Source organism: Myotis davidii, unplaced genomic scaffold (assembly GCF_000327345.1).
Source record: "Myotis davidii unplaced genomic scaffold, ASM32734v1 scaffold96, whole genome shotgun sequence".
Classification (NCBI taxonomy): Eukaryota; Metazoa; Chordata; class Mammalia; order Chiroptera; family Vespertilionidae; genus Myotis; species Myotis davidii.
Window position 1 is genome coordinate 6,489,022 of NW_006289416.1, and position 26,842 is coordinate 6,515,863.

Sequence of the window (26,842 nt, forward strand, 5' to 3'; positions counted from 1 at the left end):
TTCTTTCCAGCCCCCCACCCCCTCCCCATCACACCAGGCTTGTTGGGGAGCTGCTCTTAGCCAGGCTGTAACTGTTAGGATTTCCCACAAAACCTACCAGGTAGGAAGCAAGCAGCCAGACCTGAGTGGAGGGGAAGATGGGGACCAGGTGTGTGCTCCTGGGGCCACCCGCTCATCCACCAGGCCTTTCCTTCTGGAGTGCTTAGGGTCTGCCCTGGTTGAGGGGAGACCTCATAGGGCTCCTCTATAGACAGAATCGTGGGGTCCCTGAGCCCCACCTGCTCAGGTCCCTGGAGGGCAGGGTTGGCTGGCTTCACACAGGGTCCTCCTGCCCCACCACCCACCTGGGCCCCGGTGCACTCCCAGCCCCAGCCCCAGTGTCCTGGGTCCTGGGCCCTGGGGCCCACTGTGGTCAGGCATCCCGTATGTGATGCGGGAACACTGAGAACCCTGGGCGGCTGCTGGGCTTCGTCCCCAGAAGAGCCGCCCACCCTACCCCGTGAGACTCCCAAACTTCTGATCCTACTCCGGGGTGTCCCCTAGGTTAGGATGGAGCCCCGACTCCGCCAGAGAATGACCGCGTGGGAGGGCCCCTGGAGTCACTTGGGGGCCGCTCCCTGGTCCCCACGAAGGGTGATGTCCCCCGCCGACACAATCCTGTCCCCACTAGAGGGGTCCCCAGGCCACGCGCTGACTGCGGGGCGATGACAGGACTCCCTCCTCCGCTCCCGGTGGCCGAGCGCCGAGTCTACATGGCCCTCGCCCGGGGACACGTGGGGACCGTCTACGCGGGCACCTGCCCCCGAAAAAGCGGCTCAGTCAGGCAGGCATCTCCTACCGCGGGCCGCCCCAACCTTTCCGCGCCGGGTCCCCACCTCCCCGGCGCAATTTGCTCTCTAGGACCCGCCGGCGCCCGTCCCAGCAGTCTCTTGGGGCAGGAGACACTGAGTATCAAAAGTCCGGGGCTGTTATGTGGCTGAGTAAACACGATGGTCCTTATCGGTGGCTGCCGGCTGTGGTGTGCTATACTGGTGCGATATCGGTCTAGGGTACAAGTTCTGGGCGTTCACTCATTTGGGAAAGTACATTCGGGTTTTGTGGGTCTCACACAGGGTTACAACTTAATATTGAAATATGGGGGTCACTACATCCTAATACAATCATAACGATAATACCATCACACGGCCAGGTGGACGCCAGCCCGCTGGCGGGGCGGCACGGGGGTTCGCGATGGACGCTCAAGGCTTGGATTGGCTTCTGGTCCCGCTGCACCAGCTGGTTTCCTGGGGTGCGGCCGGGGCCATGGTCTTCGGAGGGGTGGTGCCCTACATCCCGCAGTACCGGGACATCCGGAGGACTCAGAACGCCGAGGGCTTCTCTACCTACGTGTGCCTGGTGCTCCTGGTGGCCAATATTTTACGGATCCTCTTCTGGTAAGCCAGGGCTCTCTTACTGTGGGTTTCCCCGAGAGCTGGCTTCCTCCGAGGAGGCCAGGGGTGGAGAGGGGTTTGTACTTCCTGAGAAGGAGGTGGTGAAATGGATGAGCTGATTTCCCAGGGAAAATGGTGGGATCGGAGTGGAGACTCGCACTGTAATCTCAGGTCTCAGTGTTCATGCCTTGTCACTCAGGTGTTTGTCAGTTGCTTAGCTCCAGGCCCCTGACCTCAAGGAATTTGTATGGGGACCAGGGGAGAGTAAACAACAGAGTAAATGAACGTGAGGAACAAAACGCAGTGACCAGTGGGAAGGACATTGGCTGGCCAGTGAAGCCCTCAGGAGGGGACATCTGAGCCTGATGGAGCAGCGCTGGGGGGCTGCTGTGGGAGGGGCCACCCCTTCAGTTTTCTCTGTGGTGTGGGGTTTTGTTTATGTTTTGAATAGGAAGTCCACTTTCTGGCTAAGACTGAAGAGGCTATTTTTTTTTCTTGCTCCTCCCAGCCCAACTTCCTCTTTTTATTATTTGCATTCCGGTAAGGAACTTGAAGTTAATTTTAACACTTGCTGAAGCCAGTCATAGTTGGGAGGGTGAATGTCCAGAGGAAATGGGAAGAGGTCTCATAGCTTCGTTCTAAGGTTTCCAAATCTGGAACGTTCCCTCCATCGGGGTGGTCCCAGATCCCCCTCTGTAACCCCCCTGTGTCAGCAGGAGGGGTGCTCAGGGGAGACCCCGTGCCCAGGTGGGGAGGAGGACTTAAGGCCCCTTCTTTTGACTTTTGGTCACTGTTTGAGTAATCATGCTTTTTTGCTAATTGATTTTAAGCCGATCTTATTGAGGTATGATTTTTCATTAAATAAAATTGCCATTCCAAATGTACAGTTAGATGAATTTTAATAAACAACCCTCCCCCCACCCCCAAATCATCATCATAATGAAGATACGAATGTCCTGAGCCTAGAAGTTCTGTCTGCTCTGTGCATCTGTCCAGCCCAGGCCCCGGCCTACTCTGATTCACTTTTCCTTGGTGTTAGTTTTGCTCCTGTCTGGGGTTTTTAAAAAGGTGAGCCGTGAGTCAGTCACATCTTGTGTCTGTCACCTGGCGAGCCCACTTTTCAGGGAGGGGTTACAGGGGCTCATTTTTGTTTAGCACAAGTTGTAAACAGCATTTTGAAGATTCCTCCTTTCCCTTTGGCTGAGGGGCCTCAAGGCAGCGGAACACCTTGCTTTCCTTTGCTAAATTGACCTGAAGGCTAAGCTTGAACAGGAGCAGATGAAACATATTGTCTGACACTATTGTTGACTGAGCGCATTGGACCATTGGACAGGGTGCTGGGAGCCGGGCCCAGGCACGGTGTCAGGTGGGGGCGGGATAAGTTTTCTCCAACCGGGGAGGGAACTACCAGGGTTGGATTACCTTATGGGAAAATGGTTCCATTTAGAGGTCTTGCCCCGCGGTGTGCTTGTCATTCAACACTGCTAAAAGAAAACAGGCTCTCTAATCTACATCCCAGTACCTGTTTTGGAGGAGTCAGAAATTAAACCAGCTTCTTGAAGGCCATTTTGTCAGTGCCTCTGGATTTAACTGGCATTTAATGTGTTTGGGCCCCCATGTTCTCTCTTCACCACAGGGCCTGAGTCTTTGAGAAAGTCTTGAGCTCTCTCCGCACACAGCATAGGGCGCCTTTGTGGAATTCTAACTTTGGTCCACTGGCAGGTCTATTTCTGTACATCCGATTGGTCCTTTCCCGTAGAGTCAGCATCCTGAGCTGTCCTGGGTCAGAGGCCTTGGGTCACGGGCTGCCATGTGAGCACACAGGGCTGCCTGCAGTCAGCATTCTGGAAGGCTGAGAAAACATGTGGGATGAAGGGAGGGCTGGCAGAGGTGCTGGTCCCTCCTCAAGGAGGGGGAGCATTGGCCTGGGGGTGCACTTTTCTGCATTTCACACCAGCAGGAGGGCAGGCCTCCATTTACAACTTGTCCTGATGTGCACCTCTCTGCCCACCTGAGACCCCACCGCTCTGAGGGCAAAGCAGATGTTCCCTTGTATTTCTCTCACGCCTGTGCCCCTCTCAGGCTTCATGGGTTAGTTAGCAGTCCATTTAATTTAGTAGATTTTTTGAGGGTTTCCCATGTGCCAGACGCTGGGCTAGATTCTTCCGTTTGCACGCTGGTGGAAGCACTGTGTGGGTTGTACCATACACACACAGGTTGTAGGCGGTGGGGAGGGAGAGCACAGGTCAGGGACAGGGGCAGGCTCCAGGCGAGGCGGGAACTGGGTCCACACCAGAACAGTGCTGCAGTTAGCAACACTGGAGGGTGCGTTTCCCAAAGCAGGCTGGGACCACAGTCCTCAGAGCTCCGGTCCTTCTGGGAAGCCCCGAGAGATTTGTGGTACCAGGATGAGTGGCTCTACAGGAGGGGCTGACCACACTATGCAAACCCGGGTTTCTGAAACTTGGGGAATTCCTATGCCCTTATTTCTTACCATCCTTTTGCAAAACTAGCATTCAGCAGATTCTACTCCATAAAATGCCAATGTACAGGGTTTGGCCTTTGTGGTATTAGAAGCCAGGACAAGGACTAGGTGATATCTTGTACCTAATGTTTGCAGGCTGGTGATTTTGTAGAGACGAGGGGGAAGGAGGGGACCAGGGTGCGTGGATGCTGCTGCAGAGCCTCATGCATTTATGGAGGTAATTCTCAAGCCCCATCCTTATTGGATGAAAACACTGTATCAGAGATGCAGTAACATCGTTTTGAAAAGACACCAACACTGTATTGGAGGTCTGGTAACACTGTATTGAAGATTTAGTAACATGGTACCAGATATGTGGTAACATTCTGCTACTAATGGCCATAGCACTCAGGCCACACAGAGAAGTAGAAACACAACTTCTCTTCCACTCGTTATATATATTTTGTTATTTTGAGAGGTAGAGAAGGTGTTCCCTGTAGAAACGTTTGCTTGGATTTGGTAGAACATTGCTCGTCCTCTGCAATGTGTACTTCCCTCGGGGTGAGGCAGGTGTACGCAACAACCAGGGGAGAACTCGCTTCGACTGGCTTCTCTGTAATAGAAGAGGCCGTGCCAACCCACATGCTCGGCAGGAGAGAAAGTGCTGTGGTGACATACCTGCCAGCACAGACTATTTAAGGAACAAACCGCATTTAAGGAAGAAAAAGTTTTAAGTAATTTCCTAAGTAAGAAAGGTATCTTCCTATTTTGTTTGGCTTTTAAAAACTGTTAGTGATGTTGAACTTTATTTCATCTTTATTTTGTCCTGTGTGTAACATTTGTGGAAAGTTGTGCTTTTAGAAATGTTGTCTTCTTGTTCAGCCATCCTGCATCCTGAAATCATTGAAGTACTCACCTGTGCTCCATGTCACTCGTGTTAAATGGTCTCGTTTTTCCTGTGAACATTGAGTTCGTGTAGATTTGATTCTTGGTGTGTCGTGTAAGGAGAAGCGCAAACTTGGTATTTTCTCCACCATTTCTCTGGTCACTCATTGTTTCTGTTGAACATTTAGAAAACGGAACTGGCCCTTTTGACATCATGGCCCAAGTTGCACGATGGAGGGAGGGGTGCCTAATCTGACTTACTTTATTGTGATGCCTGGCTGCTCAGTCTAACATGGAACCTTCACTGTCCCTCGTGTTACCTTCACCTCTGGGTGAGTTGATCTTCTGGATCAACTCGGGAGCCCAGTTCTGAGAAATGACTAGAAATGTCCTCCAACCGCCTTAGGGTTATAGCTGCAATTTATGGAAGAGAGGGCTTGAGGCCATGGCTCACTGAGGCCAGAAGGCCTGGGGGCTGTGGTGCGCAGGAACCAGCCCCTGGCAGACCTCCCGCTCTGGCTGAGAAAGTCCCTTGGACCACCCCTTTTCCCGCAGCACCTTCTCCTCACCTGGGCCTGGCTCCTCAGCTCTTGCTGGTCTTCCTGCCCCTTCGCCCTCCCCCTTACCCCCCCACCTCCCGTCTCCTCTGCATCAGCTCCGTCCACCATGGAGTCTGGAGCCCAGCACTCGCAGCTGCAGGGGAGGTGGCTGTCCGGCCCTGGTGGTCCTGGGCGGGGAGTGTGGACCAGGCCCCTGGTGCGGGCATTCTCCTGAGCCGCGGCGTCTCACCCGCAGGTTTGGACGGCATTTCGAGTCCCCGCTGCTCTGGCAGAGCATCGTCATGATTGTCACCATGTTGCTGATGCTGAAGCTGTGCACCGAAGTCCGCGTGGCCAACGAGCTCAATGTCAAACGCCGTTTCTTTGCAGGTGGGTGATCGGCAACTTTGGTTTAAAGCCACCGAAACAGCAAAACTTGTCTGTAGGTGGAATGAGAGCCCCTTCCGCTCAGCATCGTCCCAGCAGCTTGTCTCCCCACATGACACTGTCACGGATGGTGTTTGCAGGATGGGACGTGACTTTCATGTTATAATGTGAAACAATCCAAGATGATCGTTTCTTCCCTCGAGGGTGGGCGAGCTCTTACCTGGTCCTGATGTTTTGCTCTTCGCTGAGATCTCGCTGCCTGTGGAGCCTGGATCGGACAGAGGCCTGGTCAGCTGGGCTCCTCTCTGGCTGGACCAGGTCAGGAGGACATTTGTGAGAAGGCCGTTTTATCTCCGACTTTCTGTGAGGCTTGTACGTAACACCTTCCCCATGGCCGAGCGCACTGGGGTCCTCGCACAAGCCTTGTTAAAAATGCCCCCCCAGCCAGGATTTTGTGGTGCAGGTGGATCACCACCCGGGTGCACGTGCCTGGGCAGCACTGACTGCAGGCGTGGCCCACGCCGCCGCTGGACTCTGGCTCTCGGAGCGAAGACTCTCTTCCTGTTTCTGCCTTTTCCTTTGGAGAAGCGCCTTCTGGGCGGGCTGCCTTGTTTGAACATCAGCCTTCCTTCTGGTTTTCTTCTGAGCGCTAGAAGTGTGACAGCTCACTTCGTGTGGGATGTCTGTGGACTCGGGGTCTTGCTCGTGTTTTTGTTCCTGGTGGTCATCTTTCCCTGTGAGTGGTTCCTCTCCTGGTGTAGCTCCTATGTTGTTTTGTTTTTTTAAAATGTATTTTTATTGATTTCAGGGAGGAAGGGAGAGGGAGAGAGAGAGAGAGAAACATCACTGATGAGAATCATTGATCGGCTGCCTCCTACACACCCCCTGCTGGGGATCGAGCCCAAAACCTAGGCATGTGCCCTGACTGGGAGTTGAACCATGACCTCCTGGTTCCTGGATCAATGTCCAACCACCATTCCACACCGGCCAGGCTGGCATGTTTTGTGCTCTCTTCCTATTGATGCCATTCTCTCCTCTGCAGATCTGTCCCCATCCCCCTGTTGTAACTCGGTAAGTCACCCCAGAGCCCATGTAGCTGACTGTGTAGCTGGCCTTGCCTAGGAAGCAGGGCTCAGTGAACAGGGCCATTACGAGGAGAGGCACTGGGCCTTAAATTTCTCTTGGACAAGAACTTTCTGCTCCCATGGCTCCTGCCCCTTCTCTCTGTGATCTGTGTCCCTTGGAACCTCATCTTTCCGTTGGCACCGACCTCCTGGCTGGCCGCAGAGGGCCAGTGTGGGGGTATCTCAGGGCAGCCTAGCCTCACACAGGTGGGAGGAGAGGCTGTGTGTGCCCAGGCTGTACGCCTCTGCCTCTGGCTCTGAAACCTGAGAGCAGGTCTGTGACCTGTTTGAAGTTGTGTGATAGGTAGGCTGCCAGATGTAGCAGGTGTGGGTGCCTCCAGGCCGTGTGGCCTTTGAGCTTGGACATTTGTGTGACCTCGCTGACATGCAGGCGTGCCTCCTCAGCTGTGCACGCTCCCCCCTTCCCTGGGGCTTTGCCAGCAGGTCTTCACGTTGGTGCAGGAGAGGGCAGCGGGCACCGTGAGCAGAACGCTGTGCCTCGGGGGACCTCCCTTAGAAGGCTTCTTAATGAATGGAGGGATGGTGGCCATCTGATCACTTCTCTTGATTTCCAGTGTTCTATGTAGGTTCTTCCAACAGGGATATTTCTGTTCTGTTAACTGGGCTGAGTTAAAACAGTGAATCTCAGGGCTGGAGTCTGACCTGTAAAACGTGACCTCTGGTGAGCAGATGGGAACCTGGGAGGTGTCTCCTCCCGTGGCAAAGGGCTTTGCAGATGTGGTTAAGGTGGGGCCTTCAGGGGGCTTGTCTGAATTGTCAGTTGGGCCCGATGGCGTCACAGGAGAGGAAAGGGGAAGACCTGGTGGAGATGGACGGACAGATGGACGACTGAGGACTTGACCCTTGCTGGCTGTGAGAGTGGGGGAGGGGCATGCTCTCAATGGGAACCATTTTCACTTACAGCAAGGACAGCAAGCAGCCCAGTCCTCCAGCCACTTGTTGAATTTTGCCAACAAGTTGAATGAGTGGAACTGAGTTTTCACGAATCTGCATTTTGGGCAGAGCTTGGCAGGGATGGCCCTGACATTCATTCATTTATTTTATTCTCTCTCTCTCTCTCTCATTAACTCCTTGCTCACATGTCTGGGTGGGTGCTGGCTGTCAGCTGGGACCTCAGTGGGCTCTCTGCTGGACCACCCACACGTGACCCCTTCACGTAGCCTGGGTGTCCACACAATATGGCCTAGGTTTCAAGTGGCGTGTTGGAGAGAACTGGGTAGATACTGTGTCTTTTTAAAGATCTAGTCTTGGAAATCATACAGCTTCCCTCTGCAGGGGTGTGGCTACCCCCCCTCGCCCCCCGACAATTGGGGACATGGACAAACACCCCTCCTGGTGGGGAGCAGTGAGGACAGAGGAGACTGTGGGTTTGGGGCAGATTTGTGGAAGGACAGCATCGTTGAAAACATTTCTAACGTCGGTCTCCTCCAGTCTGTCCCACACAAAGAGGTTTTTCTAAAACACAGATCTGATCGTGTTGCTTTCCAGCCATGAAACCTCAGGTAGCTTGATGCTGCGCAGGGAGGGGTCCAATGTGCGCTGTGCCTCTTCCCACCCTGAACCCCCACGTGCCCCTCACAGCCCTGCCCTGCTGCGCCCTATTGTTCAGCACGTGCAGAGCTCTGCTGGGCTTGGGCTGATCTGGCCTGGACATGGGAAGGGAAAAGGCTGTTTGCATTTGAACTGCATGGGAACTAAGTTGAGTTCTCACCTGTACCCACCCCACTCCTCACCCTCCCCTCTCCTTTTCAATGGTGAACTTGGTTTAAATAATAATAAAAAAAAAAGTAGAAGAAAAAGCTGAGAAAATCCACATGACTCTGGGTCGTCAGAGCCCAGAAGATCCAGGGGGCAGATCCAGGGGGCGGTGCTGGGGAGGGAGGCAGGGGAGGCGTGGGGCCGCAGCCTGCGTGGTGCTGTGAAACCCTCCACTGCTGTCCCCAGTCCTGGCAGCTGGGCTGGTATTTGCTTTTAGCTGTTCACTTGCCAATTTCCATTTTTAGGTGAGTCCACTGCCTGGGGCAGATGACAGAACCTTTGATCCACCTCTGCTTTGTGATCAAGTGACTCACTGGAGTCCTATTCTTCTGTCTCACCACCTCCCACCTGCAGGGACCCACCTGCAGGGACCCCACCTGCTGCCTCTCTGCCCTGCGGTGTCTTCCAGGGTCTTGGGGGGCTGTCCCGGGCAGTGACAGTCGGGAGGTCTGGGGCGGGGGCTGTTGGCAGGGGAGGGGCAGGAGCTGGGTGCCCCCGACTGGAAGGAATCATCACCCCTCTGTCAGGAGCTGCTGGGCTGGTCGCCTCGGTGGGATGTAACAGTGTCTTCCTGCTTCTCCCCGGCATGTGCTGAACCAGCTCTTGGGGAGTGTCTCCTGAAAACAGCTTTCTCAGGCAGCCCTCTTGGTGGCGCTGTGATCCTGGGCCTGTGTGGCCGCCTCCTGCGCGCGGCTGAGTGTCTGGGGAGCAGAAGCAGAATCTGGTGACGGCAGACACCACCTCCCACCTTAGCAGTCAAATGAGAATGGGCGACTTTTCATTTTTGGTCCCAAATTCCCTCCCCCTGTTCCAAGCACTTATTTGGAAAGACGGAGGGTAGGTTCAGAGAAAAATAGCCCAAAGGTAGATTTCCTGATGCACAGACACCCAAATCTATGGTTTTCCTGTCCCAGTGCTTTTAAAAGAGAGAAGTGCAAAGAGGGCCAGAGACACAGCTGCTTATCTGCGTTAAACCCGTCTGTTTTGTCTCTCCTTCCTTTCTGTTTCTCTCTCTCTTTTTAAATGTAGCTGCAGATAATAAGGACGAGGAAGTCAAAGTGCCCCCCAGGCGGTCATATCTGGGTATGTACCCCCTTGCATGAGGCTGCTCACTCCCGTTTTTCATCTCATGGCAGCTTTGTCCCTGTCATGTCTGTCATCTGTGTTTGCATCCTGACCATGCATGTGACTCATTTTACCAAGTGTGGCCACGACTCCCGTAAACTAACCAGCTCATAGCTGCTGTTTTCAAGCATGATTCAGTTCCTGGAAGCCTGCTGCTTTCTGTGTGTGGGTCTGTGTGAGAGAGAGAGAAAGAAGGAAAGAAACAAAGAAAGAAATGATCAGAGCACAAGTTCTGGAATTCTTTTGTCAAATTTATTCTAAGTATTTTATTATTTTTGATGCCATGGTAAATGGATTTGTTTTCTACACTTCACTTTGGACTGTTCATTGCTACTTTGTAGAAATAAAGTTGATTTTTGCATATTGATCTTGTGTCCTACAGCTTTGATGAAATCATTTATTAGGTCTCAGAGCTTTGTAGTGAATATGTGTGAGGATTTTCTATATATATATAAGATCATATAATCTGCAAATAGTTTTACTTCTTCTTTTCCAATCGGAGTGCTTTTTATTTCTCTTTCTTGCTTAGTTACCCTGGCTAGAATGATCTGGGTGGATGCCCTTGTCTTGTTCCCGGTCTTAGTGACAAGGTGTTTAGCCTTTTCCATTGAGCATGATGGATTTCACATAGATGCCTTTTATTAGGTTAAGTAAGCACCTTCTATTCTGTGTTTGTTGAGTGTTTTTATCATAAAAGGATGTTGAAGTTTGTTAAATGCTTTTCTGTGTCTGTTGAGATGACCATGTGGTTTTTGTCCTTTATTCCATTATTATACTACTAGTGCCTCAGTGCACGGATTCGTGCAGATTGAAAGGAAGTTATTTGGAAGGTGGCCGGCGAGGTGGGACTCAGTGAGACTGGCTGGACACGCCCTGGAGCCACCCACCTGCAGTCCCTTCCTGCCGGCCGCACCTGGGGCAGCACTGTAGCTCAAAGGGCGTTTGTGGAGTGAGCGGGGTCCCTCCTGCAGATGGGGATTGGACCGAAACCGGCTTTCTGACACCCCCCAAGGGGTTCTGGATTGCGAGAGGGCAGTTCTTGGGTAATGCACCCCGGAATCGGGCTCCTTCCTCTCTGGTTCCAGCGTGCGTCACCCGAGAACCACATTTGCCTAGTCACTGCAGCTCGGCAGCTCCTGCGTTGAACATCTACCCCCTGGTGGTCATTGCACATCATAGCTACCGGTTGGACAGTTGTTTAGCCTTTAACCTCTGGCTGAGGCATTAGGCCTGGGCAGGGGACCCCCAGCTCCCTGCGATCTCCTGCTCTGCCCCTGCCCAGGCCTAATGCCTCTGGCCGAGGTGTCCTGCCCGGGCAGCGGGGACCTGCAGCTGCAGCGGCCCCATGATCGTGGCCTCCACTTTAGGCCCAGGCAAGGGACCCCTAGCTCCCCGGACTGCCAGCTTCGACTGTGCCCAGCTCCCATCGCTGGCTCCACCCGTACTTCCTGCTATCACTGGCCAGGGTGGCAAAGGCGCCTGATTCTCTGATCATGTCTCTTAGCTCCCCCCTGGGTTTCTGATCACTGTCAGTGGCAGGGGGCTTCTTCCTGCTTTCCCTTTCACCTCCCTGCATTGTGCCTACATATGCAAATTAACCACCATCTTTGTGGCAGTTAACTGCCATCTTAGTTGGCAGTTAATTTGCATATAGCCCTGATTAGCCAATGAAAAGGATAGCGTCGTACGCCAATTACCATTTTTCTCTTTTATTAGTGTAGACTAGAGGCCCAGTGCACAAAATTCATGCAAGAGTAGGCCTTCCTTCCCCCGGTGCCGGCACTGGCTTCCCTCCGACACCGGCTTCCCTCCGGCACCCAGGACCCGGGCTGCTTCCCTCCTCTAGCCGCTGGAAGGCACCCAGGACCCGGGCTGGCTTTCCTCCGGCCCTGCTTCGTCAGGAAGGACGTCTGGTATAATTAGCATATTACCTTTTTATTATTATAGATATAGATATTATAGTGATTATTTTTATATGTTGTACCAACCTGGCATTTTTGGGATAAATCCCATCAGATCAAGATTTATAATCTTTTAAAAAAAATCCCTAGATTCTGTTTGCTAGCAATATGTTGAGGATTTCTGTGTCCATGTTCTTAAGAGATACTGATCTTTTTTCCTTGTGATGACCTTGGGTTTAGTATCAGGATAGAACTGGTCTTATACAATAAGTGGGGAATGGGAACTGTTCCCTCTGCTTCTATTTTTTTTGAAGAGGAGTTTGTGAAGGATTGGTATCAATTCTTTATTAAAAAATTTTTAATTGAAATATGACATACAACATTGTGTAAATTTAAGGTGTACATGTAATTTTATACATTTATGTGTCATGTTATGCTTACCATCGTAGCGATAATTAGCACCTCTTTCACATTACATAACTATTTATTTTTAGTGGTTGGAATAATCCATTTTAGTTTCTAAGCAAGTTTATGATTATAATGCAGTATTGCTGCCTGTGTTTACCGTACTATACAGTGCATCTCCAGGGCTTACTTATTGCTCACTGCAAGTTTATCAGTTCCTTAAATGTTTGGTGGGATGACCCAGGGAAGCCATCTGGGTCTGGGCTTCTCTTTGTGGGAAGTGTTTAAAATACTAAGGCAATCTCTTTATTTATGATAAGCCTATTCAGTTTTTCAATTTCTTCCCCAGTTAGTTTTAATAGTTTTTTTGTGTGTGTCCATTTAACCTAAGTTATCTAACCTGTTGGATTACAATTGTTCTTAGTGCTCCCTTGCAATTGTTTTTATTTCTGTGATGTTGGCGCTGATGTTCATTGTTGACGTTAGTAATTTGAGTCTCCTCTCTCTTTCTCTATCTTTTTTCTTTTGGTCAATCTAGCTAGCTACATGTTTGTCAATTTTATTGATTTTTTTCAAAGAACCAATGTCGGTGGTGTTGATTTTCTCGGTTGGTTTTCTGTTCTGACTCCATGCTGATGACATCCAAATACTTAGTGTCTGTTTCTTAAAAGCGGGGACTGCACTCTGTAACCACACTGAATGTCCCACCAGAGCAGCCGGCTGTCAGTGGCCCCAGCAGGTTCATGCTTCTCCTACGTAGGAAAGGGTCCCGTCAGACCCGCCCTTGCACTTCCTCATTTACAAATCCTGGATTTCCAGATGACCTGGGCAGAGCTCCGGGCTGGCCGGTCGGCGCCTCATTTGCACTGGACAACACTGCCCAGCGGAGATGCAGTGCCAGCCAGGAAGCCAGCCCTGTGCATGGTTTCCAGGCAGCACCTTAGAAAAGTGAAAAGAAACTGGTGAATTACTGTTAATCTGCTTTTTACCAAAATACTTTCACGTGATCCTGTAACCACTCTAACAATTATTAACAGGATATTTTCTGTCTTCTGCATCAAGCCTTTGAGGTCAGGGGCGTGTTCTGCCCTCAGAGCACATGTGCCCAGCAGCCTCGTCAGCGCTCAGTGCCCTCGCGGGTCAGCGCCCTGCGCTCTGCTCGCCGAGTCCGCCAGGGGAGGCCGGCGGCTGTCAGAGGCGTGTCTGAACTGGGCCTGGGGTTTGCACACACGAGATGTTTCCCTTGGTTCCAGGTGGGGACACTGCCCCTGGCTGTCACTTTGGGAGGTGATTGTTCAGGTTTCCAGGATCCCGGATGTTTAGTTAATTTCCGCAGCTGTGGTGACCCTTTGCCAAGACCCTCCAGTGCCCTCTTGCTTCCATTGCTGAACTGCCTACCTAGGAGATTCACCTGTCTGTCCCTGTGGGTTTGAGCAGACAGACAGTGGGAATGTGGGAGTCCTTGCTGCTGCCGTGGGCCCAGGATGGGTGGCCTACTTGGGGTCTGCAGTCCTGGCCACCAGGACTCAGGTGTGACGCGGCTTCCTCCTTCACCAGCCTGGGCTTCCTCTGTCCCATCGCTCTGGGCTTCCCGGTCCCTCCCCCCTGCAGTACCTTCCGTGCGGATTCCCCAGAGAAGTGGACTTGGATTATTTTTTGCTGCTCCCACCTCACCACCTGGAATTCCCCGTGGTTTTTATCGGGGTCGGCAGGTAGCTCCCATAGGTGGCTGTGTGCCAGGTGTGTGTAGGTTCAGGGTGGGTGTGGGCTCCCGTCTGTGAGGGTCCAGGCCAGGGGTGGGCAAACTTTTTGACTCGAGGGCCACAATGGGTTCTTAAACTGGACCGGAGGGCCGGAACAAAAGCATGGATGGAGTGTTTGTGTGAACTAATATAAATTCAAAGTAAACATCATTACATAAAAGGGTATGGTCTCTTTTTTTTTAGTTTTATTCATTTCAAATGGGCCGGATCCGGCCCGCGGGCTGTAGTTTGCCCACAGCTGGTCCAGGCACTCAGGACTGACTGGAGCTCTTCTTCCTCCACATCCTCAGACTCACAGATGAGACGCGGGGCAAGTTCCGGGAGGCGGCTGTCTCACACTGGCACGGGGCCCTTCTTACCTTGTGTCGCAGGTGTGAGTGTCACAGCTACCACAGGAGGCATGGGGTCATGGGGCAGTGATGGGAGGCCCTCTTGGAGCCAGTGCCTGTCCTCCTCCCTGGGTGTGCCCCTGATTAAGAGAGAGCTGCCGGCCACGTGGTTACCAGCTGGCCTGCCCTAATTATTGGTCCCAATCCTGAGAGGCGACTTGGAGCCATGGAGCCTGGTGTGGGAGTCCCTCTCTGGTGGCCTTTTCAGGACAGCCCTCAGCACTCGCAGCTTTCCCCTAGTTTCCAGGCACCTGGGGGCCAGCTGGGCTGGGAGGGCACAGGGGCTTGGGGTCCACAGACAGCTTCTGTGAGAGAGGAGGGGGCTGTGGGGGCCTGAGCCCTCTGCACTCTCAGCGCCTATAGGGGTCTTGTGAGAGCAGGGACGCCTGAGGGGGTTCTTGCTGCGAAAGGGGAGCACCTGGAGGCCCCACTGTCTCCAGCAGGTTTCTGTCGTTGCCATGGCCACTGAGAGCTGCCACTGTGGGACAGCCATGCCTTTTCTGTCCGTGACCAGGGTTGGACCACTGGAGGGATGTCATTCTCTGAGCTGGAAAGACTTTGCCTGAACTGATGGGGACAGGCCACACGGGGGTGCTGGTGGGCTGCCTGGTCTGGAGCCCAGCGGTTGCATAACCTGTGTCATCAGTGGGTTTAACTCCTGAAGCTGTAACGAGGATGAGCCCCGGAAACCACCTGGGAGGCCAGGAGCTCCTGTGGACGGGGTTTTCTGCCCCTGCCCGTCGGAGCGGAGCGGCCGGGGCTCTGTCGCTCTCGTCGGCTTGGGGTGCATGTCGAGCAGAGACACACTGGCCCTCAGCTGACCGGTACTGACACCCAGCTGCTGTTCTGAGGGACGGGCTTCGTGCTGTGTTGTCCTCCCTGCCCCTTACACAGCGTCTGGGGGCCCCTCGGTCTGCAGGGGTCACACTACTGCCTGGGGACCCAGCACCTGTCTGTGTGGCCCCTTCAGAGAGGCTGAGGTGTGCGGGCAGGGTTGCTGTTGAGGGCTGTGTGAGGGTCCCGACCTCCATCTGAATTATGTGACAACACAGCCTCCACAGGGCCCCTGAGGGCGGGCGGGCACTGCCATCCCGAGGCTCAGGGAGGTCACACGGCTGGCGGGGCACCATACACCGTCCTCTCATCCTTGGATCTGCAGGGGCAGTGCATCAGGGTTCAGGTTCAAATCCTGTGTGTCCCTTCTGGCCAGTGGCTCTGCCTCAGTGTCCCCCACATTTGGGTTGTTGGGGTTCCAGGTGCCGACATAGGAGCCCTCTGGAGAGGGGGCGCGCACCTGCAGGTGGGCCTCCCAGATGGAGAGACGCCGATGGCTCAGCTGGAGGGGTGGGGCCAAGGGCTCAGGAAGGCATGGCCCCCAGATGTGCCCCTTTCCCACCCTATCCTGGGTCTCGGCCCCAAGGTCACGGCCAGCCCTGCCACGTGGCCTCATTGTCCATTTAGAGAGGTGCTCAGCGATGATCTCAGATGGCATCCTGGGGAGTGGGGGGCCTATTGCCTGACCTCGAGGCCCCCACTCTCCCTCTGTTAAAGGAGGAATGAGAGGGTAGGTGTGAGCGGCCTGCCCGATGCCGGTACGGGGTCCGAGCCCGTGAGGGGCCGGCCATGGACCCAGTAGCCAGGTGTCTCATCCCCAGACCACCTGTTCACTGTGGGCTGCCGTGTGGGGCTGGTTTTGAGGGACATGGCTGTCCCTTTGGGGATGGTCAGAGTAGATACCCCCGTGAGCCCTGGCCCAGGGGTCAGCTCTGCCAGCTGCACTGTCGTCAGGATGAGAGTCTGAGCTTCTGAGGGGACCTCTTCCTTCGTCGGGATGGAACGGTCTCTAATTCCGGAGCCCTTTGGTGTGGAAAATAGCTCTGCGCCTTCGAGGTCCCAGGTGCTGGGTGGTGACAAATGCCCCTGAGAACCTTCTCCAACGAGATCTCCTCGTCCTGCATGGGGCGGGGGGGGGGGGGGGGGACGGGCAGCAGGTGTCCTCAGACATGGGGTCCCAGGTGGCCCAAGATCATCCTAAGGAAGAACAGATGCCTTTCGGAGGAGGTGAAGGGGGTGCCTTCAGCGAGGGGTCCCTCCCTGGAGGCGAGTATCCAGAAGGAAAGCTGTTCTCTCACGTGTAGAAATGGCCCAGGCTGGTGTGGCTTGGAGCGTGTGGTTAATGGCGGACGTGGGTTCCACGTGTTTGTGATGCAGTTAGTGGTGAGACAACTTGGGTGTTGTTGGCTCTGTTTCTCCTGTTTCCCGGCTGAGTGCCTCCTGGGACACATGGTACATGTGCAGCTTAGATGCCCTCTTCCAGCTCTTCCTAGCTTCCGGGACGGCCAGGCCTGGCACCTCATGTCCTCGCCCACCCGTGCAGCCCTTGCTGGGCCTTTTTGCTGGTGAGCTGCCCTGGCTGCAGACTCTGCAAACCAAAGGGCCGGGTCAGGCTTGGGCGCGTCACACCCCTCCACTTCCCTGACTGTCCCTGAAGCTGCCTCTGTCCCCAGGACCTGCCACAGCCCATCAACTAAATGTAATTTTTGATTTCTGTGAGTTCTTCCACATTTGGTTTCTGCAGGACACATTTGTGGAGCAAATGGTAATATTCTATCAACTCAGGATGTAGTGGTAATAATTATATATCTTTGCAGGACCTTTATTATGGGCTGGACACTTTATAGGATTCAGAAGATTAACTACTTTAATCATTAAAACAACCCGAAATCGCTCGGTAGCATTATTCTTCTTCTACAGCTAAAGAAATGGAGATACATGATTCATCTAAAGTTGTGGAGGGGAAGAGTGGGTATTCTAACCCAGGAAAGAGATTCCAGAGGTTCTGGAGTGATCCTGCACTACCTGAGTATCCGTACTATTTTAGGATGAGTTGCAGGTTTAGCATCCTTTCTGCCGAGTTAATATCTGTATGAAGTCTTCCTCAGAAGTTCCTTGGTCGAGAACAGTTGGATCCTCATAGCTCACATTCATCTTCCTCATGGTGATCTTTTATTTTTAATATACTTTTATTGATTTCAGAAAAGAAGGGAGAGGGAGAGAGGGATAGGAACACCAGTGATGAGAGAGAACCATTGATTGGCTACCTCCTGCAAGTCCCACACTGGGGATTGTGCCCCCAACCCAGGCATGTGCCCTGACTGGGAATTGAACCTGTGACCTTCTGGTTCATAGGTCAATGCTCAATCACTGAGCCACGCCGGCGGGGCCTCATGGTGATCTTGACCTCCTCACCTAGTTCACATCTTGCTAGTCACACTGACCTTCATCTCCTCATTCATTTCACATCCTTCTCCTCACACTGATCTTGCCTGAAGTCTGGTTCATGTCTCTCTCCCTCTAGACTTTGACCCTCACCACTTCTGGCACTGGAGCAGCTTTGCGGACTACCTGCAGTGTGTCCTGGCCTTCACGGGCATCGCAGGCTACATCACATACCTGTCCATCGACTCAGCCCTGTTTGTGGAGACCCTGGGCTTCCTGGCCGTGCTGACCGAGGCCATGCTGGGTGTGCCGCAGCTGTACCGCAACCACCGCTACCAGTCCACGGAGGGCATGAGGTGGGTGGGCACATGTCACTGTAGCTGTCCCCGTTGGCACCAGGTGCACATATGTTCGGTAAAAGTCAAATGGGTACAAATCTGGCTGCTTTGTGTTCAGTTACATTTGTGAAACAGCCAGTTAGAGAGCAGTTTAGGTTTAAACACACTGATCCACTGACCTCTTGATGCGTGAGCATTGTGCTTGTGTGTGACAGGTGAGAAGCTGAGACCCTCCCCTGAGCCGGAAACAGGTGACGGGATCGGAGAGCTGCTCCTCCCGCATTGTTGAGCCCGAAGCTTCGGAGTGGAAGGAAGGGCTGAGTGTGGAATAGGGATGGGGGGCAGCAGGCTCTGCTCACAGTAGCAGAGGTGTGCGGCCATTGGTGGGGTGTGTCATGAGATGCACTCTCAGGATCCAAGTCCAGAACATGTATTAAATTTACACCAAAGTATTTCATTTGCTTTTGAGCAACTGTACTTGGTATTACATTTTAAATTTCATTTTTCATTTGCTTGCTAGTGTATAGAAATGCAGTTAATTTGTATGCTTCTCTTATATCATTCACCTTGCTGAACTCAATATTTTATGTATGTACTAGAGGCCCAGTGCACGAATTCGTGCATGGGGGGTGGTCCCTCAACCTGACCTGCGGGATCAGGCCAAAACCAGCTCTCCGATATCCCCCGAGGTGTCCGTTGCAAAAGGGCACAGACCAGGCCGAGAGACCCCACCAGTGCATGATTGGGGCCCGGGAGGGATGCGGGAGGTTGGCCAGCTGAGGAGGGACTGTGGGAGTGTCTGGCCCGTCTCGCTCAGTCTTGATTGGCCAGACCCCAGCAGCAAGCTAACCTCCCTATCCCCTGGTGGTCAGTGCACGTCATAGCTACTGGTCTACTGGTCAACTGTCTGCCCCTGGTGGTCAGTGCACATCATAGTGAGCGATTGAGTGGCCTTAGCATATCATTAGCATATTATGCTTTGATTGGTTGAATAGCTGACCGGACACTTAGCATATTAGGTTTTTATTATATAGGATGTATGTATATATGTATTTATTTATATCCTCACCCAAGGACATGCTTATAATGCTTGTTTTTAGAGAGAGAGGAAGTGGGAGAGAGAGAGAGAGAGAAACATATCGATGTGAGAGAGAAATATTCATCGATTGCCTCCCATATATGCCCTGACTGGGTATTGAACCCATCACCTAGGTATGTAACCTGACTGGGAATTGAACCCACAACCTTATGGTGTATGGGATGATGCTTCAACTAACTGAGCCATCCAGCCAGGGCTGAACTCATTATTTTTAGGAGTTTTCTTATAGATCTTGGATTTTCTATGTAAACAATCTATACATATAAAAGGCTAAGTGACCGGCTGATTGGCCGACCTGCCGGTAGCTATGTCGCGCACTGACCACCAGCAGACAGATGTTCAACACAGGAGCTGCCAAGTGACAGCAACTTTGCACTCCGGGACCCCTCGGGGGATGTCAGAGAGCTGGTTTTGGCCTGATCCCCACAGGCCAGGCTGAGGGACCGCACCTGCCAGAGGGACCCCAGTCACTCCACAGATGCTCTTCGAGCCCTGGCACTGCCCCAGATGTGGCCGGCTGGGGAAGGACCACGGGAGGTTGGCTCCAGGGCATGTCTGGCTTGTCTCGCCCAGTCCCGCCTTGCTGTCCACCTTCTAATTAATTTCCTTTCAATGTGCACGAATCCCTGCACCGGGCCTTTAGTTATATATAAATGGGGATGGTTTTATATCTCCCTTTCTGGTCTGTGTGCTTTTTATTTCCTTTTCTTGCCTTCTTGCACTAACTAGAATATCCAGCACTGTGTTTAACAAGAGCAGTGATACTGGGTGAGGTGTTTTTCCCAACCATAAGGAGAAAGCATTCAGTATTTCACCGTTAGGTATAATGCTAGGTGTAGAAAGTTCTCTAGTCATGTTTTTCTGCAAGTTTTTTATATTAAATGAGTGTTGAGTTTTGTCAGATGCCTTCTCTGCATTGATTGATATGATCGTGTGATTTTTCTTCTTTAGCCGATCATAATTATATTGATGATTTTCAAATATTTAGCTAGCCTTGCATCCCTTGAATAAAGTTCCCTTAGTCACGATGTACAAACAAAAAATAAATAAATAAATAAATAAATAAATTGCTAATTTCTACTTGCTGATACGTCAAGGATTTTTGTGTCTGCATTCATGAGGGATATTGGCCTGTAGTTTTTCTTTTTCTGTTACTTTTTTGGCTTTGGTATTAAGAGAACACTATCTTCATAAAATGAATTGGCATGTCTTCTATTTTCTGGGAGAAATAGTGCAAAATTGGTGTTAATCTTTTTAAGCATGTACTAGAATTCTCCGATGAAATCATCAGGACCTGGATATTTCTTTTTGGGGAGGGTTTAAATTATGGATTCAATTTCTTTAAGAGTTATAGGGTTATTCAAATGATCTATTTCATATTGGGTGAGCTGTGGTAGTTTAGACTTGTTGAGGAATTGGTACATTTAGTCCATGTGGTCAAATTTAAGTATATAGAGTTGGTCATAATATTCCCTTCTTGTCTTCTTGATGTTTGCAGATTTGCCCTCTGTTCCATTACTGGTAATTTATAGAGGTTGGCAAACGTAGGTTTATAGTTGTTAACATGTGGAACACAGACTTTATTCTCGTGTTATTATTTATTAATTATTGTATTATTTACTTGTATTATTTGTAAATCTACTTCTGCCCACCCCTATATATATCTCTCTTTCTAGAAGTTTGTCAATTTTATTAATCTTTTCGAAGAATCAGCTCTTTGTTTTGTTGACTTTTCTGTTTTACATTGCACGGATATTTGCTCTTATCTTTATTTAATTTATTAATATAAGACTTTCTTTTTCCTAATGTAAGCATTTAATGCTATATATACCCTCTCAGTACTGCTTTAGCTGTGCCTCACAAACTTTGATGTTTTATTTTTATTTTCACCATTCATAACTATGCATATGTTTACTTCAAGACTTTCCCTTTGATCTATAGATTCTTTAGACAATATCCATGTGGTTAGAGGTTTTTTGGTCTTTCCATTATTTCTAATTTATTTCATTATGCTTAGAGAACACACTCTGTATGATTATAATTCTCTTAAATTTATTTTTAATTTAAAAAATATTTTTATTGATTTCAGAGAAGAAGGGAGAGGGAGAGAGAGAGAAACATCAGTGATTCTCTATCATTGATTGGCTGCCTCCTGAATGCTCCCTCCTGGGGATCAAGCCTTCAACCCAGGCATGTGCCCTGACAGGGAATCAAACCGTGACCTCCTGGTTCATAGGTCAGTGCTCAACCACTGAGCCACGCTAGCTGGGCTGTTCGCTAAATATTTATTAGATTATTTGTGTCAATGTTGTTAAGTTCTGATTGTTGCTTTCCTGCCTAGTTTTTCTATCACTTTTTGAGAGAGGGATGTTGAAGTCTCCAACTATAATTGTGGATTTGTCTATTTTTAGTTTTAGTTCTAGTATTTGGTTCACCTTCTAATTAATGAAATTTCTGGGAACCTGCTCACTTGGTCTTGCTGCACTGCCCTTGAACCCTGGAGCCAGCAGCTTGGAGTCTTGCTGCCTGGGAAATGGAACAGGTCACCTGGGGCGGGGCCCTGTCTGCCTTACCTCTCTGTCCCCAGGCGTATATCTTTATTCCTCCTTGACACATAATAGGCCAGGTGAGTGGGGATGTTCTACACATGTGTGTGGTTAAGGGTGTGCACCACACACTACATGCACACACACACACACACACACACAGCCCAGTCAGCAGCCCAATAAAGAGGAGGGCTGGAATAATTAGAGTTCAACAAAAACCCTGGAACTCTTTAAAAATTATTGAGATATAACTCACCATACAATTTAAAGTGTACAATTTAATGGATTTTAGTATTTTCACAGAGTTGTGCAGCCATCCCCACAGTCTAATTTTAGGACATTTCCATCACCCCAGGAAGAAATATTGAATCCATTAGGAATCAAGCCTCATTTGCTCCCAAACCTCCCTCCCCCGGCCTAGGCCACCATGATCTGTCTGTGGAGGTTCATCTGTTCCGGGCACTTCATATGATCAGAATCACACAGAGCTTGGACTTTGTGTCTGCGTCCCCCCGTTTGTGTAATGACGCCCATGTGCGATGTTTCAGTGCTGCATTCCCTTCTGAGGTTGAGTAATATTCCACTGCATGGACGGACCACACTGTGCTTGTCCATCTCCAGTGATGGGCTTCTGGGTTGTGTCCACCTGTTGGCTGTTGTGAATAATGCTTCTGGAAGCATTCGTGTACACGTTTTTGTGTGGACAAACGTGTTCCTTTCTCTTGGGATACACCCAGGACTGGGACTGCTGGGTCCCATGGTAACTGTGTAACAGTCATTCGAGGATCTGCCAGACTGTTTCTCACAGTGGCTGTACCGTCTGACATCCCCGCCAGCTCAGCTGTGGCTGGGGTTCTGGTCTCTCCCCACCTTCACAACCTCATCCCCACTCACGTTTTCATTCTGGCCATCCCAGTGCCTGGGGCGCATTGGGGTTAATGGATTTTTCATTTGCATGTCCCCTACGACTAAGGTTGCCGAGAGCCTTTTCATGTGATTATTGGACATTTATGCAACTTTGGAGAAAGGTCTATTCAGATCCTTTGCCTGTTTTAAAAGTTGGCTCTTTGTCTTTTTATTATTGAGTCGTAGAGTTCCTTAGATTTTTCTGGATACTAGAACCTTGTCAGATACACGATTTGCAGATACTTTCTCTCATCCTGAAGTTCATCTTTGCACTTTCTTGACGTTTTCCTTTGCAGCACCAAAGGTTTCAGTCCAAGAGCCCACTGTGTAACCCAGGATCACTAAGACCTCCTTTGGCACATGTGTTGGGCGGATTTTCAGTTTTGGGAGAGCTCTTGATGGGTGGCAAGGAGCGGAAGGCCGAGGCCCCTGGGAGGTGGGCATGAGCCGAAGGCGCCTGTGAGGAAGCTGCGACAGGTGCAGGCGTCTGGCTTTCATCTCCTGGGCACTGGTCTGGGAGGCGCTATCTTGGCTGCTGGACAGGCCATGGGATGAGGCGAGAGGTATTTTAAGAATAGTGATCTGGCAGCCCAGTTGAGGAGGCAAAATGGGGGTCAAGAATGAGGTCATGGGAGCAGGGATTAAAATGGTGGGAGGGTGGGGGAGAGGGGAAGGTCAGGTGCAGGATCCAGCAGCTGGAGTTGGGGACGTTATGAGGGGAACTAGACAAGAGAGTACAGCTCCCAGGTCACCAGCCTGAGCTGGGAAAACAGCCTGGGCCTGGAAGGTGACAGTTCCCCCTCCCACGCACACTGGCCCCCTCTGCAAGGCTGTCTGTGCTTGGGGTGGGCTTCCCGCACTGTGGGAACCTGTGGTGGCTGAATTTCCTCCCTGGAGGGGGCTTCCTTGGGTGGACTCCCATGCCCAGGACAACACAGCCGCTTGCAGTGGCCAGGTCTGGACTTAGTGCCCATTAGGACGTCCTTGGCATGCTGAGCAGTGAGAGCAGAGCCTCTGAGCCCTGCCCATCCATCCATCCATCCATCCATCCATCCATCCATCCACACCATCACTGAGGGGAGGCTTATATAACGCCCGTGTCAGAAAGAGCAGAATTCATGGCTTGGTGAAAGTCCCTGTTGAACAGATTCTCAGGGACCCCAGCAGGAGGAACTTCGTTAATATTTGACTGGCTGCTGTGCCCCTGTCCTTCTTGAGCCCTCACGTGGGCAGCTGGTCGAGGGGCCTCTGCAAGGCATTGGGTTCCTGTCCCCACGCAGTGGCTGACTGAGGGCTGAGGCCAGGTGAGGCGTCTGGGCAGCTAAAAATGTCCCTGTGTGTCAGACAGAGCGCAGCCCCAGCGATGACCTCACGTCTGCACTTGCCTGGGTGAGGAGTGCACCTGTGCGTTCAGGGCCCAGAGGCACCAGCCAGCACCAGGCAGGCAGCCCCAGGACAGTGACAGGTGGTCCTGGAACCCCTCCAGCTTTGTGCGCTGCCCCCTCTACCCCTCCTGCCCCTCCAGAAGCACTAGCTGTGTACCGCCAGGCATGTTGCTAAACCTGTCTGTGCCTCAGTTTCCTCTGTGAAAAGGAAGCCATGTAGCCCACCTCGTCTTGTTCGGGGCAGTGCTCGGCACGTACGCGTGAGGGTGCTGGTGGGTGGCTGCCTTTTTCCTGGGAGCCTCAGTTCTAGCTGTTGAGCAAACCCGGCCCCTGTCAGGTCTGGCTCAGGTCACAGTCTGCCCCCTTTATGGCCCCTGACTGTCTGACCAGGGCTGCGGCTGGTGGCTCCTAGGAGCTGATGGCCCAGCACTTGCTTCCATTTGCATTTGTGGGATGAGCTCCCGCCCCTCCCCGACGGTGCCCCGGCATGTGAGTGGCCCCAGTGTGAGCCCAACTTTGGAGACCTAAGGAGAGACAAATGCAGATGTGTCTTTGTACTGATGTTTGCAGAACACACTTCCCATAAAACTGAGCGTGCTAGCTGTGCATGCAGCAGTCAGCACACCTGCAGATTGCGAAGTGGTGTAGCGGGGTGTCGGAGTCGATAAGGGGGTGTGTGTTTCTGTGGAGGAAAGTCCAGCATTAACGGTTTGCGGTGGGGACTGGGTGCTGTGCTCTTGTCCTCTACTTTGATTTCAGTGTGGACAAAGCAGATGTGAAGGGTGGGGTGCTGTGCAGGTTCCTCCTAGGGTGTCTGACACTGCACCTTTGGGATCATTCCATCCATGCACTTCCTGCCACAGCTATGGACCAGGTCCTGGCCGGGGGCTCCATGGGCCAGGGTAGAGGAGCTCCAGGTGAGAGAGCCACCCCCTCCCAGCCAGGCTCCTCCTGCAGCTCACAGGGCACAGCCAGGCGGGAGCCACGACCTCTGATGCCAGTTCTGTGGGTCCCTGTGGCTGAGGGCTGCTCTCCTGAAGTTCTTGGGTGCTGCTGCCCCTGCCAGGCTGGCCCCTGGAGCAGGTGGTGGTCTTCCCTCCCTCGTCTCCCCAGGGGCCCACAGCAGGTGTGTCTGCAGCCAGGAAGGACAGACCTTTGTGAGATTGTGGGCTTGCCCTGTGCCGGCCCCGTCTCTGCCTGGAGGTTGAGGGTCCTCCAGCTGAAGGGCTTCCTGTCCTTGTGCCCACACACACAGTGACCTCACAGCGAGGGTGGGAGGGCTGGGAGGGACAGGCTGGGGCCCGGGTGCCCCCTGACCCTGGCTGGCCCCCTGGCCCTGGCTTACCCCCTGACCCTGGCTTGTGTCTCCACAGCATCAAGATGGTGCTCATGTGGACAAGTGGTGACACCTTCAAGATGGCATACTTCCTGCTCAATGGTGCCCCCCTGCAGTTCTCCGTGTGCGGCCTGCTGCAGGTGATGGTGGACCTGGCCATCCTGGCGCAGGCCTACGCATTCTCCCGCCACCCCCCGAAGCCCACCCCCCACGCAGTGCACTCCACCAGTGCCAAGGCCCTCTGAGGCAGCCAGGAGGACAAAGACATATGACCGCCGGCTGCAGGCACCGCTGGCCACCTGTCGTCCTGCGTGGGCCCCTGGGATGGTGGACAGGTGGGCCCGAGTGCCGTGTCTGCACTCACTCGCTGGAGAACGGCCTCACCCCTACGGGCAGGGCTGTGGATGTTTTCAAGGTGATGGAAAAGCAGGTCTCGCTCTCACTTGCTCTCAGGGCACCTGCAGAACCTGGGAGACGCTTGCAAACCTGGAAGACGGTGGAGCAGGCCTCTGCAGGACAGGTCGTGGGGAGGCTTCTCTGTCTCAGCCTGGACGTGTCCCGTCAACCCGGGCCCGGGGTGCAGAATGAGAAGCAGCATTGGGAGGCTTGGGGCCCAGCACCTCAGGGCCCATGGTCAGAACAGCTGAGGATGGACGTGCTGCTGGACGGCATGCGGAGGGGGCACCCTGTGCCAGGATGGGCCGGGCACAGAGCATGTGGCCGGGATCTTGTGTCCACGTGGAAGGGAAGCCACACCAACACACATGACCTATGTCCTGGTCCATCTGGCTGGAGTGGCCTTGCCTGGGCACCTTCAGTGCGGCCTCCTCGTAGGTACTCAGGACTCAGCCCTTGCCTGGGCTCGGTAGGGGGTCCAGAGGCCTTGTTGTTACACTGGCCTCCTCCCACTGGGGGCGAGGGGACACGCCCATGTCTGTGCCAGTTGGGCACTGGCCAGAGCAAGCTCAGGGGTGTCGGAACCAGAGTCTGGAGTTCTCTCCATGAGTCCTATAGGGTATGGCAGGGTGCGAGCGCCCATGTGGGCCACGCGGGCTGCGCGTGGTTTTTTTTTCCCCTTTTCCTGGGAGGTGCGTACATGTGCAGCACAGCCTGTGGTGTCATTTCCAGGACGGGGACACGCTGAGCGTCCCCCCCGCCCCACAATGAGCGGATGGGCCTGAAGTGACCTTCCAGGGTGGTGGGGTGGCCTGGCATGGGCATCCCTGCCCGCCGTCTCCCGTCCGCATGGCTCTCCATGTTCGCTGCGTGTGGCGGTGGTGAGGTCACTGGTCTGACACTAGTCCCATTTGTTCCCCTTTCAGTATTACATGAGCATCTCAGCCAGGCCAGCCCTGCACCAGCTCCCAGGCTCCCAAAGGCCAAGTGTTCCAGATGCTTCCGTGTGGCTCCCACAGGCATTGTTTTCCCTTCTGCTGGGTGGAGGGGTGGCTCTCTGTGCATTATCAGCACTGTCTGTGGCTGGTGCCAAAGCTCTTGAGGTGTCTGCGGTGGCCGGTGAGAAGCGTTTGAAGCTGTTTCCTCTTCCCGAGTTTTCCTCAAAAACTCCCGAATGTTTGAGGATGCTGCTTAGTTCTTTGGCCTGTAAGATGCTTTAAAACACTTATTTTTTAAAAATGAAGGGAGATGTCTGTAGCAGTAGTTGCCTCTAAATTAAAATATCAATGACTGTAGTGCTGACCGGATGTGCCATGTGTGGGGATGCTCAGGGTTCAGTCTATACAGCGACTTTAAATCAATAAACTGCTCGAGGACCAAGCATGGCCTCATGAATGGAGTCCGTGTGGGGCCCAAGGCACAGTGA

The 26,842-nt window shown here is 52.5% G+C and overlaps 1 protein-coding gene across 3 annotated transcripts; it reads left to right on the forward strand.

Annotated features, from left to right (window-relative positions):
- The first annotated feature begins 1,185 nt into the window (after window positions 1–1,185).
- PQLC1 (PQ loop repeat containing 1) lies at window positions 1,186–26,842 on the forward strand. Of its 3 annotated transcripts, XM_006761894.2 has the most exons (5): window positions 1,186–1,433; window positions 5,575–5,708; window positions 9,638–9,691; window positions 17,550–17,766; window positions 25,058–26,842. In XM_006761894.2, exons 1-5 carry the CDS (start codon window positions 1,231–1,233, stop codon window positions 25,263–25,265), a joined length of 816 nt encoding a protein of 271 aa, XP_006761957.1. In that variant the 5' UTR covers window positions 1,186–1,230; the 3' UTR covers window positions 25,266–26,842. The 3 variants fall into 3 exon arrangements, with proteins under 3 accessions (XP_006761957.1, XP_006761958.1, XP_006761959.1); XM_006761895.2 differs by lacking the exon at window positions 9,638–9,691; XM_006761896.2 differs by lacking the exons at window positions 9,638–9,691; window positions 17,550–17,766 and having other exon boundaries at window positions 25,058–25,261.

Excerpts from the sequence above, each read along its gene's own strand:
- PQLC1 (XM_006761894.2), top strand. The coding sequence starts at position 1,231 with ATGGACGCTCAAGGCTTGGATTGGCTTCTGGTCCCGCTGCACCAGCTG. Across the intron at positions 9,692-17,549 it reads CCCCAGGCGGTCATATCTGG|ACTTTGACCCTCACCACTTC; the intron begins GTATGTACCCCC and ends CTCTCCCTCTAG. Across the intron at positions 17,767-25,057 it reads CAGTCCACGGAGGGCATGAG|CATCAAGATGGTGCTCATGT; the intron begins GTGGGTGGGCAC and ends GTGTCTCCACAG.